General features: G+C 49.1%; 1 protein-coding gene across 27 annotated transcripts in view; it reads right to left on the bottom strand.

Moving 5' to 3' along the window:
• The window catches only part of LOC110533377 (rap guanine nucleotide exchange factor 6), a 164,185-nt gene that overhangs the window by 91,752 nt on the left and 51,157 nt on the right, over positions 1-21,276 (bottom strand). For 9 of the 27 annotated variants that reach the window (XM_036989732.2, XM_036989735.2, XM_036989733.2 and 6 more), the window contains one exon: positions 18,950-18,967. The exons of 14 other annotated variants lie outside the window; for them this stretch is intronic. In XM_036989732.2, the coding sequence (XP_036845627.2) occupies positions 18,950-18,967 (18 nt within the window). Of the gene's footprint in view, positions 1-2,924; positions 3,680-18,949; positions 18,968-21,276 lie in introns of those variants that run through there. 4 more of the 27 variants (XM_090185905.1, XM_090185908.1, XM_090185907.1 and 1 more) reach the window with 2 other exon arrangements.

The raw sequence follows: 21,276 nt of genomic DNA, 5'->3' as shown, positions 1-21,276 counted from the left end.
GGGTTGTGCCATGGCGGAGATCTTTGTGGGCTATACTCGGCCTTGTCTCAGGATGGTAAGTTGGTGGTTGAAGATATCCCTCTAGTGGTGTGGGGGCTGTGCTTTGGCAAAGTGGGTGGGGTTATATCCTTCCCGTTTGGCCCTGTCTGGGGGTATCATCGGATGGGGCCACAGTGTCTCCTGACCCCTCCCGTCTCAGCCTCCAGTATTTATGCTGCAGTAGTTTATGTGTCGGGGGGCTAGGGTCAGTTTGTTATATCTGGAGTACTTCTCCTGTCTTATCTGGTGTCCTGTGTGAATTTAAGTATGCTCTCTCTATTTCTCTCTCTTGGAGGACCTGAGCCCTAGGACCATGCCTCAGGACTACCTGGCATGATGACTCGTTGCTGTCCCCAGTCCACCTGGCCGTGCTGCTGTTCCAGTTTCAACTGTTCTGCCTGCGGCTATGGAATCCTGACCTGTACACCGGACGTGCTACCTGTCCCAGACCTATTATTTGACCATGCTGGTCATTTATGAACATTTGAACATCTTGGCCACATTCTGTTATAATCTCCACCCGGCACAGCCAGAAGAGGACTGGCCACCGCTCATAGCCTGGTTCCTCTCTAGGTTTCTTCCTAGGTTCTGGCCTTTCTAGGGAGTTTTTCCTAGCCAACGTGCTTCAACACCTGCATTGCTTGCTGTTTGGGGTTTTAGGCTGGGTTTCTGTACAGCACTTTGAGATATCAGCTGATGTACGAAGGGCTATATAAATACATTTCATTTGATTTCAGGGGCAGAACGACAGATGTTTTACCTTGTCAGCTAGAGGATTCGAGCTAACAACCTTTCGGTTACTGACCCAACGCTCAAACCGCAGGTAGCCTAGTGCAGCCTTTCCATTTCCTATCCTCTCTCTTATCAACAAAGCAATGAATAAGATCACAAATACTTAATTAATCCATACGAGATTTGTCTCCTGCATTTTCCCAACCCCTCCGATATACACGCACTAGTGCGATGGTATGCGCTTATTAACATCAACAGCTCTTGACATCACTGCACTCAGAACTTGTCGCGCATAGACCAAAATAAAACATTACAGGGTAGATCAGGGCTGTCCAACCCTGTTCCTGGAGAGCTACCAACCTGTAGGTTTTCGCTCCAACACATTAATTTTCCATTTTAAATCTGCTGCTAATTGGAGTTTGATCTGTCCGAGATGACTTCACTAAGCTGAGTGGTCCTCAGTGTGTGTGTGTGTGTGTGTGTGTGTGTGTACCCGAGTCATTGAGCAGACGGAGCATCTACCACCCCACTATCAATTTATGCATTTTGTCCCCTCACTTTGTTACCTGAAAATCACCCACTGGTTAACTTGTAATTTTTGAAGATTGAAAATGTTTTGAGCTAGTAAGTACTATTAGTAATATTTATATTTAGAAACAAGGCAACAGTAAACATGTTGTCCTCCACGAATTAAATTAAATACTGCTTGTGAAAAAAAACAAAATGTCAGTTTTCATGTGTGACCACAGATGATCCACTATATCGACCAGGTCCTCAAGTGGCCGCTCTAACAGTGGAAATAAATGTCTTAAAGAACGGAAGGCAGTTAACCTAGGTACCAGTCTCTTCAGCTATTCCACTCCATTGTCAGGACACTCGTTAACCTAGGTACCAGTCTCTTCAGCTATTCCACTCCATTGTCAGGACACTCGTTAACCTAGGTACCAGTCTCTTCAGCTATTCCACTCCATTGTCAGGACACTCGTTAACCTAGGTACCAGTCTCTTCAGCTATTCCACTCCATTGTCAGGACACTCGTTAACCTAGGTACCAGTCTCTTCAGCTATTCCACTCCATTGTCAGGACACTCGTTAACCTAGGTATCAGTCTCTTCAGCTATTCCACTCCATTGTCAGGTGCCCAAGACACTCTTTGGCAATGGCAAGGAGTGGAATGTTATCCAGTCTAGATGGCAGTCGGGAGGAGGCAAGATCAGGTGGGACCATGTGAGGGCAGATACATGTGTGAGTAACAGGCACAACTTAGTGTTTTTTATCAAAGTTGCCTGGATGTCTTAATTATCAGTACACGCGTAACAACCTAAGCACTACACAACTTACTTTCAATCAAATAAGCCACTACATTTTTTGTTAACCAAATTCAACAAAACTCCTTGCTTGGTGAGTAACATTTTTTAAATGAACACCTGCTGGAGAAGAACCTGTTAGGGCCAGTTGTCCCCGCTCACGTCACCTCTTCCTCGCTGGTGTGACCAACAAATTTCAGTAAATTATTGAAAACGTGGGGACGATGCGCATCGGTGAATCATTACATCCCTACTAATCAAGACACCTCACATCCCATAATTCAGACAAACATCTTGGAAGCTCTGAACACCAAGATGTCTGGTCCCATGGCAACACATTGATTTCACAGGCAGTCTGTCAGGACGCCTCAGTGCCTCTGTTTGGGGGCCTACCACAGGAGAGAGCCAGCCATCTGTCCCGCAGCTCAGGTGGACAAAACAGTCCATCTGACAGTCAAGTAAGGGGAAACCCCACCTGTCCAGCACAGCCCAACCAGCACCGTGACCGAGCCATACACACTCATTCCCCCTTCATGCTGTGAATTCAGTTATTTCATCATTCATACCAGGGAAAACTACTCGTTCATACATTGTGTTCTACCACACAAACCTGTCGCTCGGTACAAATATTGCAGAATGCATTGTGAAATATGAATGTTCAATTAATACATATAAGCTATAGTCCAAATTATGCATTTGAATTTACAGCAAAGCATGCATGAACAAATGATACAAACAGTGGTTTAACAGGGGCTGTATGGTTCACACCCAGCCCAGGGCATCACCCAGCCCAGGGCATCACCCAGCACAGTGCGCTGGCCACAGAAAGGATTACCACTTTGCTTACTTTGGAGGACCACGGCTGCAAGCAGTTGGCATAGCAACGGACGAGGAAAGCCATTTCCAGAGCAGGGAGGGGAAGTTTCCCCTTTCAACACCTAAAGAAAAAAGGAAAAGGAAAGACGACGCCGATCAGATTGAGGATTCTTCCCAAGGGACTAAAGGAAATTGCCCTGAAAGAGATCAATCCTCAATGTTGTCCAAACATCCTCAGACATTAACTGTCACTTTGTTATTGTTAATTTAGGTTCTGGCAGTGACTATCAGATGTCAAGCCAATGCCGATGGCGAGAGAAGCTTTCAGAGGATCACTTGTGAACCGCCCCATAAAAATCAAGAAATGCATTTAAAAAGCTGGAGGAAGACCGACTCATTGCAGAAAAGCTTGTTCATTCAGCATCTCCAGAGTGCTGAAAGCAGAAAATCCTGAAGACAAAGCAGGTTGCAAAGCCACAGCCTCCATGATCAGTGATCCTGCAAACTTGCTCAAGTTCAGTTGTGCTGTAAACTCCACCACTGTAGGATCCCCTTAGAGAGAAGTCAAAGTTTTGAGAAAGTCCTCAGAGATATTGTTCACCTCAGAGTTTAAAGTCTCTGGCAGTGTTCTTATTTTTAACCTGTTTGTAACAGTGGCAGACAGTCAATTCTCCAGTGCTGTCAAGTCCCAGAGACCTCTAGCAGGACTTCCAGTCAGTCAGCCTGGACTCCGCTCGGTGTTCCTTCTCACACAGCCTGGCTCACTGCAGCTCTCCTCCTCCTCCACCTCCCTCTCTCTCTATAGCACTCCAGCAGCGTGCGTGCTTGTCCATCTCCAGAGGGGCCAGACTGCCTGCTCCTGGTCCCCAGCTCAGAGTGCATAGACCCAGGCTAGCGTCAACAACTAATAGGCAGAGGGAGGGAGGAAAGCCCGGCTGAAAAATAATGACGTCACCTGTGCAGGGAAAGCATTGGAAGGGAGGGAGGAGAGCACGATGGGAGGGAGGGGAGGAGAGCGCGATGGGAGGGAGGGGAGGAGAGCGCGATGGGAGGGAAGCCCAACGGCGGGGAGGGGAGAGCAACGGAGGGGAGGGGAGAGCAACGGAGGGGAGAGCAACGGAGGGGAGGAGAGAGCAACAGAGGGAGGGGAGGAGAGAGCAACAGAGGGAAGGGAGGAGAGAGCAACAGAGGGAGGGGAGGAGAGAGCAACAGAGGGAGGGGAGGAGAGAGCAACAGAGGGAGGGGAGGAGAGAGCAACAGAGGGAGGGGAGGAGCGAGATACAGAGGGAGGGGAGGAGCGAGATACAGAGGGAGGGGAGGAGCGAGATACAGAGGGAGGGGAGGAGCGAGATACAGAGGGAGGGGAGGAGAGAGCAACAGAGGGAGGGGAGGAGAGAGCAACAGAGGGAGGGAAGGAGAGAGCAACAGAGGGAGGGGAGGAGAGAGCAACAGAGGGAGGGGAGGAGCGAGCAACAGAGGGAGGGGAGGAGCGAGATACAGAGGGAGGGGAGGAGAGAGCAACGGAGGGAGGGGAGGAGAGAGCAACAGAGGGAGGGGAGGAGAGAACGACAGAGGGAGGGGAGGAGAGAGCAACAGAGGGAGGGGAGGAGAGAACGACAGAGGGAGGGGAGGAGAGAACGACAGAGGGAGGGGAGGAGAGAGCAACAGAGGGAGGGGAGGAGAGAACGACAGAGGGAGGGGAGGAGAGAGCAACAGAGGGAGGGGAGGAGAGAACGACAGAGGGAGGGGAGGAGAGAGCAACAGAGGGAGGGGAGGAGAGAACGACAGAGGGAGGGGAGGAGAGAACGACAGAGGGAGGGGAGGAGAGAGCAACAGAGGGAGGGGAGGAGAGAACGACAGAGGGAGGGGAGGAGAGAGCGACGGAGGGAGGGGAGGAGAGAGCGACGGAGGGAGGGGAGGAGAGAGCGACGGAGGGAGGGGAGGAGAGAGCGACGGAGGGAGGGGAGGAGAGAGCGACGGAGGGAGGGGAGGAGAGAACGACAGAGGGAGGGGAGGAGAGAGCGACGGAGGGAGGGGACGAGAGCGACGGAGGGAGGGGACGAGAGCGACGGAGGGAGGGGACGAGAGCGACGGAGGGAGGGGACGAGAGCGACGGAGGGAGGGGACGAGAGCGACGGAGGGAGGGGACGAGAGCGACGGAGGGAGGGGACGAGAGCGACGGAGGGAGGGGACGAGAGCGACGGAGGGAGGGGACGAGAGCGACGGAGGGAGGGGACGAGAGCGACGGAGGGAGGGGACGAGAGCGACGGAGGGAGGGGAGGAGAGCGACGGAGGGAGGGGAGGAGAGCGACGGAGGGAGGGGAGGAGAGCGACGGAGGGAGGGGAGGAGAGCGACGGAGGGAGGGGAGGAGAGCGACGGAGGGAGGGGAGGAGAGCGACGGAGGGAGGGGAGGAGAGCGACGGAGGGAGGGGAGGAGAGAGCGACGGAGGGAGGGGAGGAGAGAGCGACGGAGGGAGGGGAGGAGAGAGCGACGGAGGGAGGGGAGGAGAGAGCGACGGAGGGAGGGGAGGAGAGAGCGACGGAGGGAGGGGAGGAGAGAGCGACGGAGGGAGGGGAGGAGAGAGCGACGGAAGGAGGGGAGGAGAGAGCGACGGAGGGAGGGGAGGAGAGAGCGACGGAAGGAGGGGAGGAGAGAGAGACGGAGGGAGGGGAGGAGAGAGCGACGGAGGGAGGGGAGGAGAGCGACAGATGGAGGGGAGGAGAGCGACGGAGGGAGGGGAGGAGAGCGACGGAGGGAGGGGAGGAGAGCGACGGAGGGAGGGGAGGAGAGCGACGGAGGGAGGGGACGAGAGCGACGGAGGGAGGGGACGAGAGCGACGGAGGGAGGGGACGAGAGCGACGGAGGGAGGGGACGAGAGCGACGGAGGGAGGGGACGAGAGCGACGGAGGGGAGGGAGCATCTTTATTGATCAAGCTTTGTGTATTCAGTCACCTCCGTCCCTTTAAATAAATGCATAAATAACAAAGGAAAAAGCATAAATCCCAGCATGTCATCTGCACGGGTCTGCATGGGAAATATACTAACGTCTCCCCTTTCACAAAAGCTCCAATTGTGCCTTGTTGTGAAATAGAATTTGAAATTGAGTCGATAGCTTTGATTTACAGCATAAGATCCAGTTACATTGTTAAAGGCCACTGAATAACACCTGGGACAGAGACCTGCAGCACCAAACTACGATCTGAGAAATGTGTACTACTGAAAAGAAGAGCTCTAAACCCTTTCTCTGTTACAAAGAAACCCAGACCAAAACAACTACTACTCTGTATGGGGCAGCCCAGCAGTGAGGGATGGGGATGTGAAACCAGAAATAACGTTGGCTCTCTAAGACCAATTCCTCTGCTGTGGCTATAGAGGAGCATGGCAGGCTCACCTTACATACAGCCTTTACTAAAGCAGAGAGAAGCTCCTCTGATCAAACCTGCTGTTGAGTAATGTGTCAGTGTTGCTCAGCGACCAGACGGGATGTCTTCTCTCCCTGCACCACTGTTATGAAGAGGGGGGGGGGGGGGGCTAAAGCCTGTTTCTCTGTTCGGCTCCGCGCCCCACACCCATGCTGCTAAAGAATGACATCATTATTTTAGCGAGCAGCCAATAGCAGACCAGCACATGGAGCCTCCCTGGGAGCGCTGTCCATAGGAGAGCAAGATAGAGAGACACAGAGAGAGATACAGAGAGAGATAAAGAGGAGAGACACACAGAAAGACAGAGTGACCCCCGGCCTCTCAGCAGGAAGAAAAGGACTTCTCATGTAAAGGATTCCAGGTTGGTACACGAAGGGAGTGATAGTGTGAGAGCCAGCTGCAGCTCCCTTCAACATTTAATAGAGGGCACAAACACACCTCTACAGTCCTCTGTTTTTCTCATGGCTAAATTTCTTCAACAGAGGAACCTTGAGGAATGCTTGCTTATGAACATCTCTCTAATCCTCCCAAACCAACACACACACACAGGTTCAGTCATCAGCTGTCTAAATGCTCTACTGACCAACACACACACACAGGTTCAGTCATCAGCTGTCTAAATGCTCTACTGACCAACACACACACACACACACACACAGGTTCAGTCATCAGCTGTCTAAATGCTCTACTGACCAACACACATACACACACAGGTTCAGTCATCAGCTGTCTAAATGCTCTACTGACCAACACACACACACAGGTTCAGTCATCAGCTGTCTAAATGCTCTACTGACCAACACACACACACACACACACACAGGTTCAGTCGTCAGCTGTCTAAATGCTCTACTGACCAACACACACACACACACATGTTCAGTCATCAGCTGTCTAAATGCTCTACTGACCAACACACACACACAGGTTCAGTCATCAGCTGTCTAAATGCTCTACTGACCAACACACACACACACACAGGTTCAGTCGTCAGCTGTCTAAATGCTCTACTGACCAACACACACACACAGGTTCAGTCATCAGCTGTCTAAATGCTCTACTGACCAACACACACACACACAGGTTCAGTCATCAGCTGTCTAAATGCTCTACTGACCAACACACACACACAGGTTCAGTCATCAGCTGTCTAAATGCTCTACTGACCAACACACACACACACACAGGTTCAGTCGTCAGCTGTCTAAATGCTCTACTGACCAACACACACACACACACAGGTTCAGTCATCAGCTGTCTAAATGCTCTACTGACCAACACACACACACAGGTTCAGTCATCAGCTGTCTAAATGCTCTACTGACCAACACACACACACACACACACACACACACACACACACAGGTTCAGTCATCAGCTGTCTAAATGCTCTACTGACCAACACACACAGGTTCAGTCATCAGCTGTCTAAATGCTCTACTGACCAACACACACACACAGGTTCAGTCATCAGCTGTCTAAATGCTCTACTGACCAACACACACACACAGGTTCAGTCATCAGCTGTCTAAATTCTCTACTGACCAACACACACACAGGTTCAGTCGTCAGCTGTCTAAATGCTCTACTGACCAACACACACACACACAGGTTCAGTCGTCAGCTGTCTAAATGCTCTACTGACCAACACACACACACACACACACACACACACACACACACGTTCAGTCATCAGCTGTCTAAATGCTCCACTGACCAACACACACACACACAGGTTCAGTCATCAGCTGTCTAAATGCTCTACTGACCAACACACACACACACACACACACAGGTTCAGTCATCAGCTGTCTAAATGCTCTACTGACCAACACACACAGGTTCAGTCATCAGCTGTCTAAATGCTCTACTGACCAACACACACACACACACACACACACACACAGGTTCAGTCATCAGCTGTCTAAATGCTCTACTGACCAACACACAGACACACACACACACACACACAGGTTCAGTCATCAGCTGTCTAAATGCTCTACTGACCAACACACACACAGGTTCAGTCATCAGCTGTCTAAATGCTCTACTGACCAACACACACACACACACAGGTTCAGTCATCAGCTGTCTAAATGCTCTACTGATCAACACACACACACACACAGTTTCAGTCATCAGCTGTCTAAATGCTCTACTGACCAACACACACACACACACACACACACACACACACAGGTTCAGTCATCAGCTGTCTAAATGCTCTACTGACCAACACACACACACACAGGTTCAGGCATCAGCTGTCTAAATGCTCTACTGACCAACACACACACACACACACACACAGGTTCAGTCATCAGCTGTCTAAATGCTCTACTGACCAACACACACACACAGGTTCAGTCATCAGCTGTCTAAATGCTCTACTGACCAACACACACACACACAGGTTCAGTCATCAGCTGTCTAAATGCTCTACTGACCAACACACACACACACACAGGTTCAGTCATCAGCTGTCTAAATGCTCTACTGATCAACACCCTATCACAGCTTTTTCTCATGATGGATTCTACTTGTTGTATCAAAAACAGCAGCTTTGTTTCTCAGGCAGACAAGGAAGTGAGAGAGAAAGCAGACATACATCAGGCAGGATGTGCTTCCTCTGTGTGTGTGTGTGTGTATGTGTGCGCATGCGCATAAGAGAAAGTTTAACCACAGTATCAAGAATACAAGCAGTGAAGCTAACTTTGTGAATACACTTCAATCAGACAGACATGGGAAGAGACAGGCCTGTTTTCACAACGAACATGGCCAATATAATGAAAATACAATATCTCCATGAGGTAAAAGGTCAAACTGCCAACGCAGACAAGCAGCACCCTGAAGACGTTTGCCTAATTCAACAGTCCAGACATCAGGGTACCGAAGTCAGACAACTGGTCTCTCACTACAGACAGTGCTGCTGGCTTCTGTAGACTTCATTAGAGGAAGGAAGGTATATACAGTACACCGTACAATGTCCAACCGTGCTACGATCAACAACACTCAGATAGGAATTATAATGGGCGCTTAAAGTGTGTGTGTGTGTGTAGGGAAATCTTACACGTGGGTCATTCTCCCTGCAGTGGTTAGGAGAGTGACAGAGGCGAGACGGAATTACTCAGTATCCCTGAGCCATAGGACGTCTCAGTGAGCACTGAACAATCACACGCACACACAAACTGCTTGGCTTGTGTGTGTGTGTGTGTGTGTGTGTCTGGTTGGGGGTAGTGCTTTACATATTTCAACCTATTTTTATTTTTCCACCACTCATTTGCATTTATTTTGGCACCCTGTCTATTTCATAAAAGGCAAAAATAATGATGAAAACAATTGATTCTCCTCATGTAATCTTCCCCTCAAATACCACCTCCCACCACAGTGAACACAGAATGCCACTATTCTAATAAATGGCGTTTAACATGAAACAGGTTGCCTCTGGTCTATTCCTCGTTATATAACCCATATTATACAGTATAATCCCACCCTTGAGAGTCCAGACTGCCAATAATCCTTCCGCTTAAACAGGCCATATTAATGGATGATGACTCCATCTTGTACTTGGCCGTCACAATGCTTTCATGCTGCACAACACACAGAACGCCAGCAGACCACTGTTCTGGGAGGGGCTATACTGTATTGTACTACACTGTGTACAGGTCTAGGGCCTTCCCACCCAGTACCTGTAGGTGGAAGGAGAGAGACAGCGCAAAAGCACGAGAGAGCGAGCAAGCGAGAGAGACACGAGAGGGTAGCTAAGAGGGGGAGATGAGCGATATAGAGGGAAGGGGATGAGAGAGAGGGAGAGGGAGAGGGAGAGAGGCTGAGAGGATAGCTAAGAGATGAGAGAGAGGGGAGGGGATGAGAGGGTAGCTGAGAGGAGGAGATAAGAGATGAGAGAGTAGCTGAGAGGAGGAGATAAGTGGGCAGGGAGAGAAGAGAGGAAGGAGTAACAAGAGGAGGAGGCTGAATTCAAGTTAAGTTATTATCACGTGCACAGGTACAGTGGAATGCCTTTCTTGCAAACTATTTCCCAACAATGCAGTAATCAATATCAGTGTTACTAACAAAAAAAATAAGTAGAAAAAAAGAAATGAAAAAAAGAAATAAGAACATGAAAATAAGTAAACTAGCATATATACAGGGTCAGTGCCAATACCCTATTTACAATGTGCTGGAAAAAGGAGAGGTTGAAAATGACCATGAATTCGCCCGCCAGCTGTTCTGCACATGATCTGAGAACGTACCCTGGAATATTATCCTGCATGTCCCCCAGCTGATCTGAGAACGTACCCTGGAATATTATCCTGCATGTCCCCCAGCTGATCTGAGAACGTACCCTGGAATATTATCCTGCATGTCCCCCAGCTGATCTGAGAACGTACCCTGGAATATTATCCTGCATGTCCCCCAGCTGATCTGAGAACGTACCCTGGAATATTATCCTGCATGTCCCCCAGCTGATCTGAGAATGTACCCTGGAATATTATCCTGCATGTCCCCCAGCTGATCTGAGAACGTACCCTGGAATATTATCCTGCATGTCCCCCAGCTGATCTGAGAACGTACCCTGGAATATTATCCTGCATGTCCCCCAGCTGATCTGAGAACGTACCCCGGAATATTATCCTGCATGTCCCCCAGCTGATCTGAGAACGTACCCTGGAATATTATCCTGCATGTCCCCCAGCTGATCTGAGAACGCGGGTCGGCGGGGGCCCCCCATGTACGGCTCGGTGTTGTTTTTGTCAAAGCATGCATAATCAAATGCATTGAGTTCGTCTGGTAGAGAGGCATCGTTGGGCAGATCATGGTTGGACCTTCCTTTGTCATCCATGATGACTGGAGCCCCTGCCACATGCGACGGGCGATGGAGCCTGTGTTATAGGATTCCACCTTGTTCCTAGATTGTCCTTTTTCCCGTTTGATGACTCTGGAGGTCTTAGCGGGACTTCCAAACCAGCCCCTCAGCCCTGGCAACTCACCGGAGGACCCTCAGCCCTGGCAACTCACCGGAGGACCCTCAGCCCTGGCAACTCACCGGAGGACCCTCACCACTAGCAACTCACCGGAGGATCCTCACCACTAGCAACTCACTGGAGGACCCTCTGGTATCATGCGTTGCTGATGAAACTCTGAGGGTGACTAAGAGTGGTGAGGGGATCAAATCAACATATCTTAACCAAGCAGAATGAAACATGTAGCCTTTGGTATATTGCTCTTTATATAACCCATATTATACAATATAAACCCACCCTTGAGAGTTGAGACAACCAATCATCCTTTTGTTTAAACAGGCCATATTAAATGGTTTGTACTTGGCCATAACAATGCCTTTCTGCTCCACTACCCACAGAACCACCATGAGTTCCAGCAGACCACTGTTCTGGGCTGTGCTGTCCTGTACCTTACTGTGTTGTGTTGTGTTGATCTGTACTGTGCTGTGCTCTCCTGGATTGCACTGTGCAAGGGGAATCAAAAAAACTAATACAATTCACATTTAAATAATAAAACAAGCATGAAATTCAAATGAGAATATTCCCCGTTGTTTTCGAAGATCTAAACAGTTGGGAGGCATTTCATATGTTCATGTGTCAATCAGTCAAACGAATACAGGTGGCTCAAAAAAAAAACAACGCGGTGCGTTATGGGATACAACTTCGCTCTGAAGCCAGCAGTGTAGCTGATTCGGTCAAAGTGGCTATTGGAGGGACAAATTAGCCCCTACACACTCCATCATTCTCACTACCTCAGCTTTGGGACACTTGTGCATAGAGTGGAGGTGCACGTGAACGTACACATGGAGGGGTGAGGAGGAGGGGGTGATTTGGGATTCAGCCAGAGAAGAGAGGATGGGGAGGTGAGGGGCAGGGAAAGGGAGAAGATAGGGAAGAGAGCAGAGATAGAGGGGAGGAGGCCTGGAGGGAATGTGCTGTTTGTGTGTGAAGGTGCAGGAGGAGAGGGTGGGGGGCTGCTACTAGAAAGCATGTCTGGGACCGGTGATCCCTGAGCTCCAGGGTCAAGTCCCTACCTGGCTTCAGCAAAAAAGCCCAGCTCCATAGCACTAAGTGGGATGAAAATATGAGCCTCCCCTGGAGCTGGGGGAAGGGAGGAGGGGGGAAGAGGGGGTTTCAGCAAGGTTGTCATCCTAGCTATGATGACGTAAACCCTCAAATTAGCTCCAGAGGCAGCAGCAGTGGTACATTCAGCACAGAATGAATGATAACATTTAGATTAAGTCTTGCCTGGACTGTAGCCTGCGCTATATTTTCAGCTCCTAGATCCACTCCCCATGGCCGGGTACAGTACAGGAGACTATGCTGCTTCTCACATGTTTCACAACACATTTTCTCTCCAGGGCTTACACTTGTATATACTGGTAGTCAGCGTGCCTGGCCTGATTACAAAGGTCTTGTTAGAGCTACTGTGTTCTTATTGTGGTATATCAGAGCAGTTGATTATAGCTGTGTTAAAAGCCTTGTACTGTTTGTATAATGGTACATCAATGCAGGCTGATGTGTTGTGTTAGCCTGGAGTGCTGGGGCTGGGGGGTTAGAGGTGGTGGTTGGTGGGCTGAGAAGGAGGTGCTGAAAGGAGGGAGGGTAGTTCCAGAAGAACTGAAATGATAAATCACCCATCAGCCTCAGGGCTCAGTGGAGGAGGAGGATGAGGAGGAGGGAGGTGAAATCCCCAGAGGTCTCCTGTAATAGCCAGTCCTCCTCTGCCCCCAAACCACACTCTTCATCTTCACCCTCCAATCTCCCCTGACCACCACACAACCCGTCTCTATCCCTCACCCCGCAGACAGTTCAGCTCTGACAGTGGGGCACATCAAGACCGTCATGGTTAAATGTGCCAATAGGATGAGATGGAATAACAAGAGAAACAGGTTAGTGGATGTGTACCACACAACACGTCACATAGCAGACAAGGACAGAAGTGGGGCAAGACAGAGGTCATCAAGTTCACCTCTAGAAGATGACGAGGGTCTCCGTGACAACAACAAGTCATCAACCATCCCTTTACAGCATGAAGTCATCATGAGACATCCCAATATCCTCATGACCTACAGAACCTGGCTGGGGGAGGAGATGTGTAAATGATCTCTGGGATCAGGACAGACAAAGGCCCTCTATGTGGCGAAGCCAGCCAGCACTTACGCATCTCTACTGGCTGATCAACTCAGAGTCTGATGATCATGAGACTCTAGTGCACACAGAGGCAATATCAGCTGAGACCTGATGATCAGCCAATAACTGACTAGCTGCAAGCGCTAAAAGCTAACCTCAGCCGCTAGGCTACGTTCTATTAACCATGGATGTTTCCACACGTAGATGCTAACTCTAGCTAAGGAGAAGAAGAAGAGAGGCCCAGCCAGCAGCAGACGTCTTGTAGACTGACAGGAAGTGAAATATCACAAGCCATCGACTAGCCTAGCGACCTGGTTCTGCTGCCTTCTGTAGCTGGGTGTCGTGCACCAAGACAAAGCAGAGACTTGCAGAAGTGTGATCATCGCTCTTCAACTGTACGAATGCAGCCTAGTCATTCTATTCAGGCCAAGTTGAGACATTCGTGACCCAGTTACCAGACCATGTCTCATAGAAATGTAATGATCCATGGAATAGTCTCTTAGAACAGCCAGGAAAGCACTTAGAACATGATTCTGAAGGCCAAGGGAGGTGATATATCCCTCTATGGCGGTGTGTGTGTGTGTCTAGCAGGCAACCGATGCACTAATAAAGTGGGGCAACTGAGTCATCATTTCAGCATTCCTATTAAATCCCATTATGCATCATAGTAGAATTCCTCCCAGGTTTCTGCAGGCTGGTCATATTTCAGGATCAATGACAGTCAATGTCAATAACAGGTCAGTGTAATCAGCAGGTCACACACACACTATTGTCTGATATACCCAACACATAATGAGTTGCTTGGACTCACTCTGTGTGCAATAATAGTGTTTAACATGACTTCTGAATGACTTCCATCTCTATACCTCACACCTACAATTATCTGAAGGTCCCCCAGTCAAGCAGATAATTTCAAAACACAGACTCAACTACAAAAAGGTCAGGGAGGTTTTCCAATGCCACAAAGAAGGGCACCTTATGGTAGATGGGTAAAATTAAAACTTAAAAGCAGACATTAACACTTTGGTGGGTCTATCATTACACCCAGTCACTACAAAGATACAGGAGTCTTTCCTTTTATACATTAATTTAACCAGGTAGGCCAGATCACCTTAATTTAACCAGGTAGGCCAGATCACCTTAATTTAACCAGGTAGGCCAGATCACCTTAATTTAACCAGGTAGGCCAGATCACCTTTATTTAACCAGGTAGGCCAGATCACCTTTATTTAACCAGGTAGGCCAGATCACCTTTATTTAACCAGGTAGGCCAGATCACCTTTATTTAACCAGGTAGGCCAGATCACCTTTATTTAACCAGGTAGGCCAGATCACCTTTATTTAACCAGGTAGGCCAGATCACCTTTATTTAACCAGGTAGGCCAGATCACCTTTATTTAACCAGGTAGGCCAGATCACCTTTATTTAACCAGGTAGGCCAGATCACCTTTATTTAACCAGGTAGGCCAGATCACCTTTATTTAACCAGGTAGGCCAGATCACCTTTATTTAACCAGGTAGGCCAGATCACATTTATTTAACCAGGTAGGCCAGATCACATTTATTTAACCAGGTAGGCCAGTTGAGAACAAGTTCTCATTTACAACTGCGACCTGGCCAAGATAAAACAAAGAAGTGCGACACAAATACATAGTTACACATGGGATAAACAAACATAGTCAATAACACACTAGAAACATCTATGTACAGTGTGTGCAAATCTAGAAGAGTAGAGAGGTAAGGTAATAAATAGGCCACAGAGGCAAAATAATTTTCAAATTAGCATTAACACTGGAGTGATAGATGTGCAGATGATGATGTGCAAGTAGAGATACTGGGGTGAAAAAGAGCAAGAGGGTAAGTAATAATATGGGGATGAGGTAGTTGGGTGTGTTATATACAGATAGGCTGTGTACAGGTACAGTGATCGGTAAGCTGCTCTGATAGCTGATGCTGAAAGTTAGAGAGGGAGATATAAGTCTCCAGCTTCAGTGATTTTTGCCATTTGTTCCAGTCATTGGCAGAAGAGAACTGGAAGGAAAGGCGGACAAAGGAAATGTTGGCTTTGGGGATGAGCAGTGAAATATACCTGCTGGAGCGGATATTTGGGGGGTTTGTATCATTTCATTTACACAACATGCCTACCACTAAATAAGCAAATTATATATATATATGATTGCTGGTGTACAGCAATCTTTAAGTCATACCACAGATTCTAAATTGGATTGAGGTCTGGGCTTTGACTAGGCCATTCCAAGACATGCAAATGTTTCCCCTTAAACCACTCGGGTGTTGCTTTAGTAGTATGCTTAAGAGACTTGTCCTGCTGGAAGGTGAACCTCCATCCCAGTCTCAAATCTCTGGAAGACAAACAGGTTTCCCTCAATACTTTTCCCTGTATTTAGCACCTTCCATCATTCCTTTAATTCTGACCAGTTTCCCAGTCCCTGCTGATGTAAAACATCCCCACAGCATGATGCAGGCACCACCATGCTTCACTGGGGGGGGTTGTGTTCTCGGGGTGATGAGGTGTTGGTTTTGCGCCTGACATAGCATAGCTCAATTTAAGTCTCATCTGACCAGAAGGTACTTCTTCCACACGTATGGTGAGTCTCCCACCTGCCTTTTCGCAAACACCAAAAATGTTTGCTTATTTTTTTCTTTAAGCAATGCCTTTTTTCTGGCCACACTCTTCCATAAAGCCCAGCTCTGTGGATTATACGACTTAAAAAGTGTTCCTATGGACAGACACTCCAATCTCCGCTGTGGAGCTTTGCAGCTCCTTCAGGGTTATCTTTGGTCTCTTTGTTGCCTCTCTGATTAATGCCCTCCATGCCTGGTCCATGAGTTTGTGGTGGTCCTCTCTTGGCAGGTTTGTTGTGGTGTCATATACGCAATTTTTTTAATAATGGATTTAAAATGGTGCCTCGAGGGATATTCAAAGTTTCAGATATTTTTTTAGAACCTAACCCTGCTCTGTACTTTTCCACAACTTTGTCCCTGACCTGTTTGGAGAGCCCCTTGGTCTTCATGGTGCCGCTTGCTTAGTGGTGTTACAGACTCTGGGGCCTAACAGAACAGGTGTATATATTTTAAACAAGTATTTTTTATTTTATTTTCACTTCACAAATTTTGACTATTTTGTGTATGTCCATTACATGAAATCCAAAATAAAAATCTATTTAAATTACAGGTTGTAATGCAACAAAATAGGAAAAATGCCAAGGGGGATGAATACTTTTCCAAGGCACTGTATTAGAGTCAGATGCTCAGTTCTCTAGTGTATATATATATATATATATATATATATATATATATATATATATATATATATATATATATATATATATATATATATACACACAGTGCCTTGCGAAAGTATTCGGCCCCCTTGAACTTTGCGACCTTTTGCCACATTTCAGGCTTCAAACATAAAGATATAAAACTGTATTTTTTTGTGAAGAATCAACAACAAGTGGGACACAATCATGAAGTGGAACGACATTTATTGGATATTTCAAACTTTTTAACAAACCAAAAACGGAAAAATTGGGCGTGCAAAATTATTCAGCCCCCTTAAGTTAATACTTTGTAGCGCCACCTTTTGCTGCGATTACAGCTGTAAGATGCTTGGGGTATGTCTCTATCAGTTTTGCACATCGAGAGACTGAAATCTTTTTCCATTCCTCCTTGCAAAACAGCTCGAGCTCACTGAGGTTGGATGGAGAGCATTTGTGAACAGCAGTTTTCAGTTCTTTCCACAGATTCTCGATTGGATTCAGGTCTGGACTTTGACTTGGCCATTCTAACGCCTGGGTATGTTTATTTTTGAACCATTCCATTGTAGATTTTGCTTTATGTTTTGGATCATTGTCTTGTTGGAAGACAAATCTCCGTCCCAGTCTCAGGTCTTTTGCAGACTCCATCAGGTTTTCTTCCAGAATGGTCCTGTATTTGGCTCCATCCATCTTCCCATCAATTTTAACCATCTTCCCTGTCCCTGCTGAAGAAAAGCAGGCCCAAACCATGATGCTGCCACCACCATGTTTGACAGTGGGGATGGTGTGTTCAGCTGTGTTGCTTTTACTCCAAACATAACGTTTTGCATTGTTAACAAAAAGTTCAATTTTGGTTTCATCTGACCAGAGCACCTTCTTCCATATGTTTGGTGTGTCTCCCAGGTGGCTTGTGGCAAACTTTAAACAACACTTTTTATGGATATCTTTAAGAAATGGCTTTCTTCTTGCCACTCTTCCATAAAGGCCAGATTTGTGCAATATACGACTGATTGTTGTCCTATGGACAGAGTCTCCCACCTCAGCTGTAGATCTCTGCAGTTCATCCAGAGTGATCATGGCCCTCTTGGCTGCATCTCTGATCAGTCTTCTCCTTGTATGAGCTGAAAGTTTAGAGGGACGGCCAGGTCTTGGTAGATTTGCAGTGGTCTGATACTCCTTCCATTTCAATATTATCGCTTGCACAGTGCTCCTTGGGATGTTTAAAGCTTGGGAAATCTTTTTGTATCCAAATCCGGCTTTAAACTTCTTCACAACAGTATCTCGGACCTGCCTGGTGTGTTCCTTGTTCTTCATGATGCTCTCTGCGCTTTTAACAGACCTCTGAGACTATCACAGTGCAGGTGCATTTATACGGAGACTTGATTACACACAGATGGATTGTATTTATCATCATTAGTCATTTAGGTCAACATTGGATCATTCAGAGATCCTCACTGAACTTCTGGAGAGAGTTTGCTGCACTGAAAGTAAAGGGGCTGAATAATTTTGCACGTCCAATATTTCAGTTTTTGTTTGTTAAAAAAGTTTGAAATATCCAATAAATGTCGTTCCACTTCATGATTGTGTCCCACTTGTTGTTGATTCTTCACAAAAAAATACAGTTTTATATCTTTATGTTTGAAGCCTGAAATGTGGCAAAAGGTCGCAAAGTTCAAGGGGGCCGAATACTTTCGCAAGGCACTGTGTGTGTGTATATATATATATATATATATAAATAATTACTGAGAGAAAGACAGAGAAAGAGAGATTGGTGCAATGGTTGAGTTTTAGTTTCAAAATGATGATACAAGTTGATCTACACTATATCATGAGAGCACCAAGATGGGACAGTGCCGATGGTCCTTAAATCTCTTTGCTTGGTAATATCACTACTTTCACAACTAGCAAACCTCTTTGATGGACACCTTCTTTGTCTATCTGAAATACTCTAGTAAGGGCTTTAGACCAACTAGAGCTCAAAGCACATTACCCTCAAGTCCTTGGTCTTCTGCTCGTAAATAGCACACAAACTACTTTATGTCCATTTGGCAAGTCCTATCATCACATATTGCAAGTCGAGTATGCAGCCAGATGTATCCAATCACTGACCTTTAAAGAGCATGTGCATACACCAGCATGACTCACACATCCACATACAGAAGGGAAAGGTAACATGCACCGCCACACACTCAGTGAAGAAGTCAAGGTTCCCACGTACCTGGTTATCCACATAATCCTGAGGAAGACCACATCAAGCACCAGGAATGGATAGGGGGGAGGAAAAGAGCGCACAAGAGAGCGAGAGAAAGGCCGCAAGAGAAAGGGCGAGAGAAAGGGCGCGAGAGAGAGCGAGAGAAAGGGCGAGAGAAAGGGCGCGAGAGGGAGAGCGAGCGAGAGGGCGCGAGAGGGAGAACGAGGGCGCGAGAGGGAGAGCGAGAGCGAGGGAGCGAGAGGGAGCGAGAGCGAGAGGGCGCGAGAGAGAGAGAGAGGGCGAGACAGGGCGAGAGAGAGAGAGGGCGAGAGAGAGAGGGCGAGGGCGAGAGAGAGAGGGCGAGAGAGAGGGCGAGAGAGAGAGAGAGAGAGGGCGAGAGAGAGAGGGCGAGAGAGAGAGGGCGAGAGAGAGAGGGCGAGAGAGAGAGGGCGAGAGAGAGAGGGCGAGAGAGAGAGGGCGAGAGAGAGAGGGCGAGAGAGAGAGGGCGAGAGAGAGAGGGCGAGAGAGAGAGGGCGAGAGAGAGAGGGCGAGAGAGAGAGGGCGAGAGAGAGGGCGAGAGAGAGGGCGAGAGAGAGGGCGAGAGAGAGGGCGAGAGAGAGGGCGAGAGAGAGGGCGAGAGAGAGGGCGAGAGAGAGAGGGCGAGAGAGAGAGGGCGAGAGAGAGGGCGAGAGAGAGGGCGAGAGAGAGGGCGAGAGAGGGAGAGGGCGAGAGAGGGAGAGGGCGAGAGAGGGCGAGACAGGGCGAGAGAGAGAGAGGGCGAGAAAGGGCGAGAGAGAGAGAGGGCGAGAAAGGGCGAGAGAGAGAGAGGGCGAGACAGGGCGAGAGAGAGAGAGGGCGAGAGAGAGAGAGGGCGAGACAGGGCGAGACAGGGCGAGAGAGAGAGAGGGCGAGAGAGGGCGAGACAGGGCGAGAGAGAGAGAGGGCGAGAAAGGGCGAGAGAGAGAGAGGGCGAGACAGGGCGAGAGAGAGAGAGGGCGAGAGAGAGAGGGCGAGAGAGAGAGAGCGAGAGAGCGAGGGCAAGAGAGAGAGAGAGAGAGGGCGAGAGAGAGAGAGAGGGCGAGAGAGAGAGAGAGGGCGAGAGAGAGAGAGAGGGCGAGAGAGAGAGAGCGAGAGAGAGAGGGCGAGAGAGAGAGAGAGAGGGCGAGAGAGAGAGAGAGAGGGCGAGAGAGAGAGAGCGAGAGAGAGAGGGCGAGAGAGAGAGGGCGAGAGAGAGAGAGAGAGGGCGAGAGAGAGAGAGAGAGGGCGAGAGAGAGAGAGAGAGGGCGAGAGAGAGAGAGAGAGGGCGAGAGAGAGAGAGAGAGGGCGAGAGAGAGAGAGGGCGAGAGAGAGAGAGGGCGAGAGAGAGAGAGGGCGAGAGAGAGAGAGGGCGAGAGAGAGAGAGGGCGAGAGAGAGAGAGGGCGAGAGAGAGAGAGGGCGAGAGAGAGAGGGCGAGAGAGAGAGGGCGAGAGAGAGAGAGAGAGGGCGAGAGAGAGAGAGAGAGGGCGAGAGAGAGAGAGGGCGAGAGAGAGAGAGGGCGAGAGAGAGAGAGGGCGAGAGAGAGGGCGAGAGAGAGAGGGCGAGAGAGAAGGCGAGAGGGCGAGAGAGAGAGGGCGAGAGAGAGAGGGGGCGAGAGAGCGAGAGGGCGAGAGAGAGAGGGCGAGAGAGAGAGGGCGAGAGAGAGAGGGCGAGAGAGAGAGGGCGAGAGAGAGAGGGCGAGAGAGAGAGGGCGAGAGAGAGAGGGCGAGAGAGAGAGGGTGAGAGAGAGAGAGGGCGAGAGAGAGAGAGAGGGCGAGAGAGAGAGAGAGGGCGAGAGAGAGAGAGGGCGAGAGAGAGAGGGCGAGAGAGAGAGAGAGAGGGCGAGAGAGAGAGGGCGAGAGAGAGAGGGCGAGAGAGAGAGAGAGGGCGAGAGAGAGAGAGAGGGCGCGAGAGAGAGAGAGAGGGCGAGAGAGAGAGGGCGAGAGAGAGAGAGAGAGGGCGAGAGAGAGAGAAGGCGAGAGAGAGAGAAGGCGAGAGAGAGAGAAGGCGAGAGAGAGAGAGGGCGAGAGAGAGAGAAGGCGAGAGAGAGAGAAGGCGAGAGAGAGAGAGGGCGAGAGAGAGAGAGGGCGAGAGAGAGAGAGGGCGAGAGAGAGGGCGAGAGAGAGAGGGCGAGAGAGAGAGAGGGCGAGAGAGAGAGAGGGCGAGAGAGAGAGGGCGAGAGAGAGAGGGCGAGAGAGAGAGGGCGAGAGAGAGAGAGGGCGAGAGAGAGAGAGGGCGAGAGAGAGAGGGCGAGAGAGAGAGAGAGAGAGAGGGCGAGAGAGAGGGCGAGAGAGAGGGCGAGAGAGAGGGCGAGAGAGAGGGCGAGAGAGAGGGCGAG

This window comes from Oncorhynchus mykiss, chromosome 10 (genome assembly GCF_057628025.1).
Source record: "Oncorhynchus mykiss isolate SJ-2025 chromosome 10, ASM5762802v1, whole genome shotgun sequence".
NCBI lineage: Eukaryota > Metazoa > Chordata > Actinopteri > Salmoniformes > Salmonidae > Oncorhynchus > Oncorhynchus mykiss.
The sequence above is the reverse complement of the archived record's forward strand: the minus strand, read 5'-3'. Positions and strand labels throughout refer to the sequence as shown.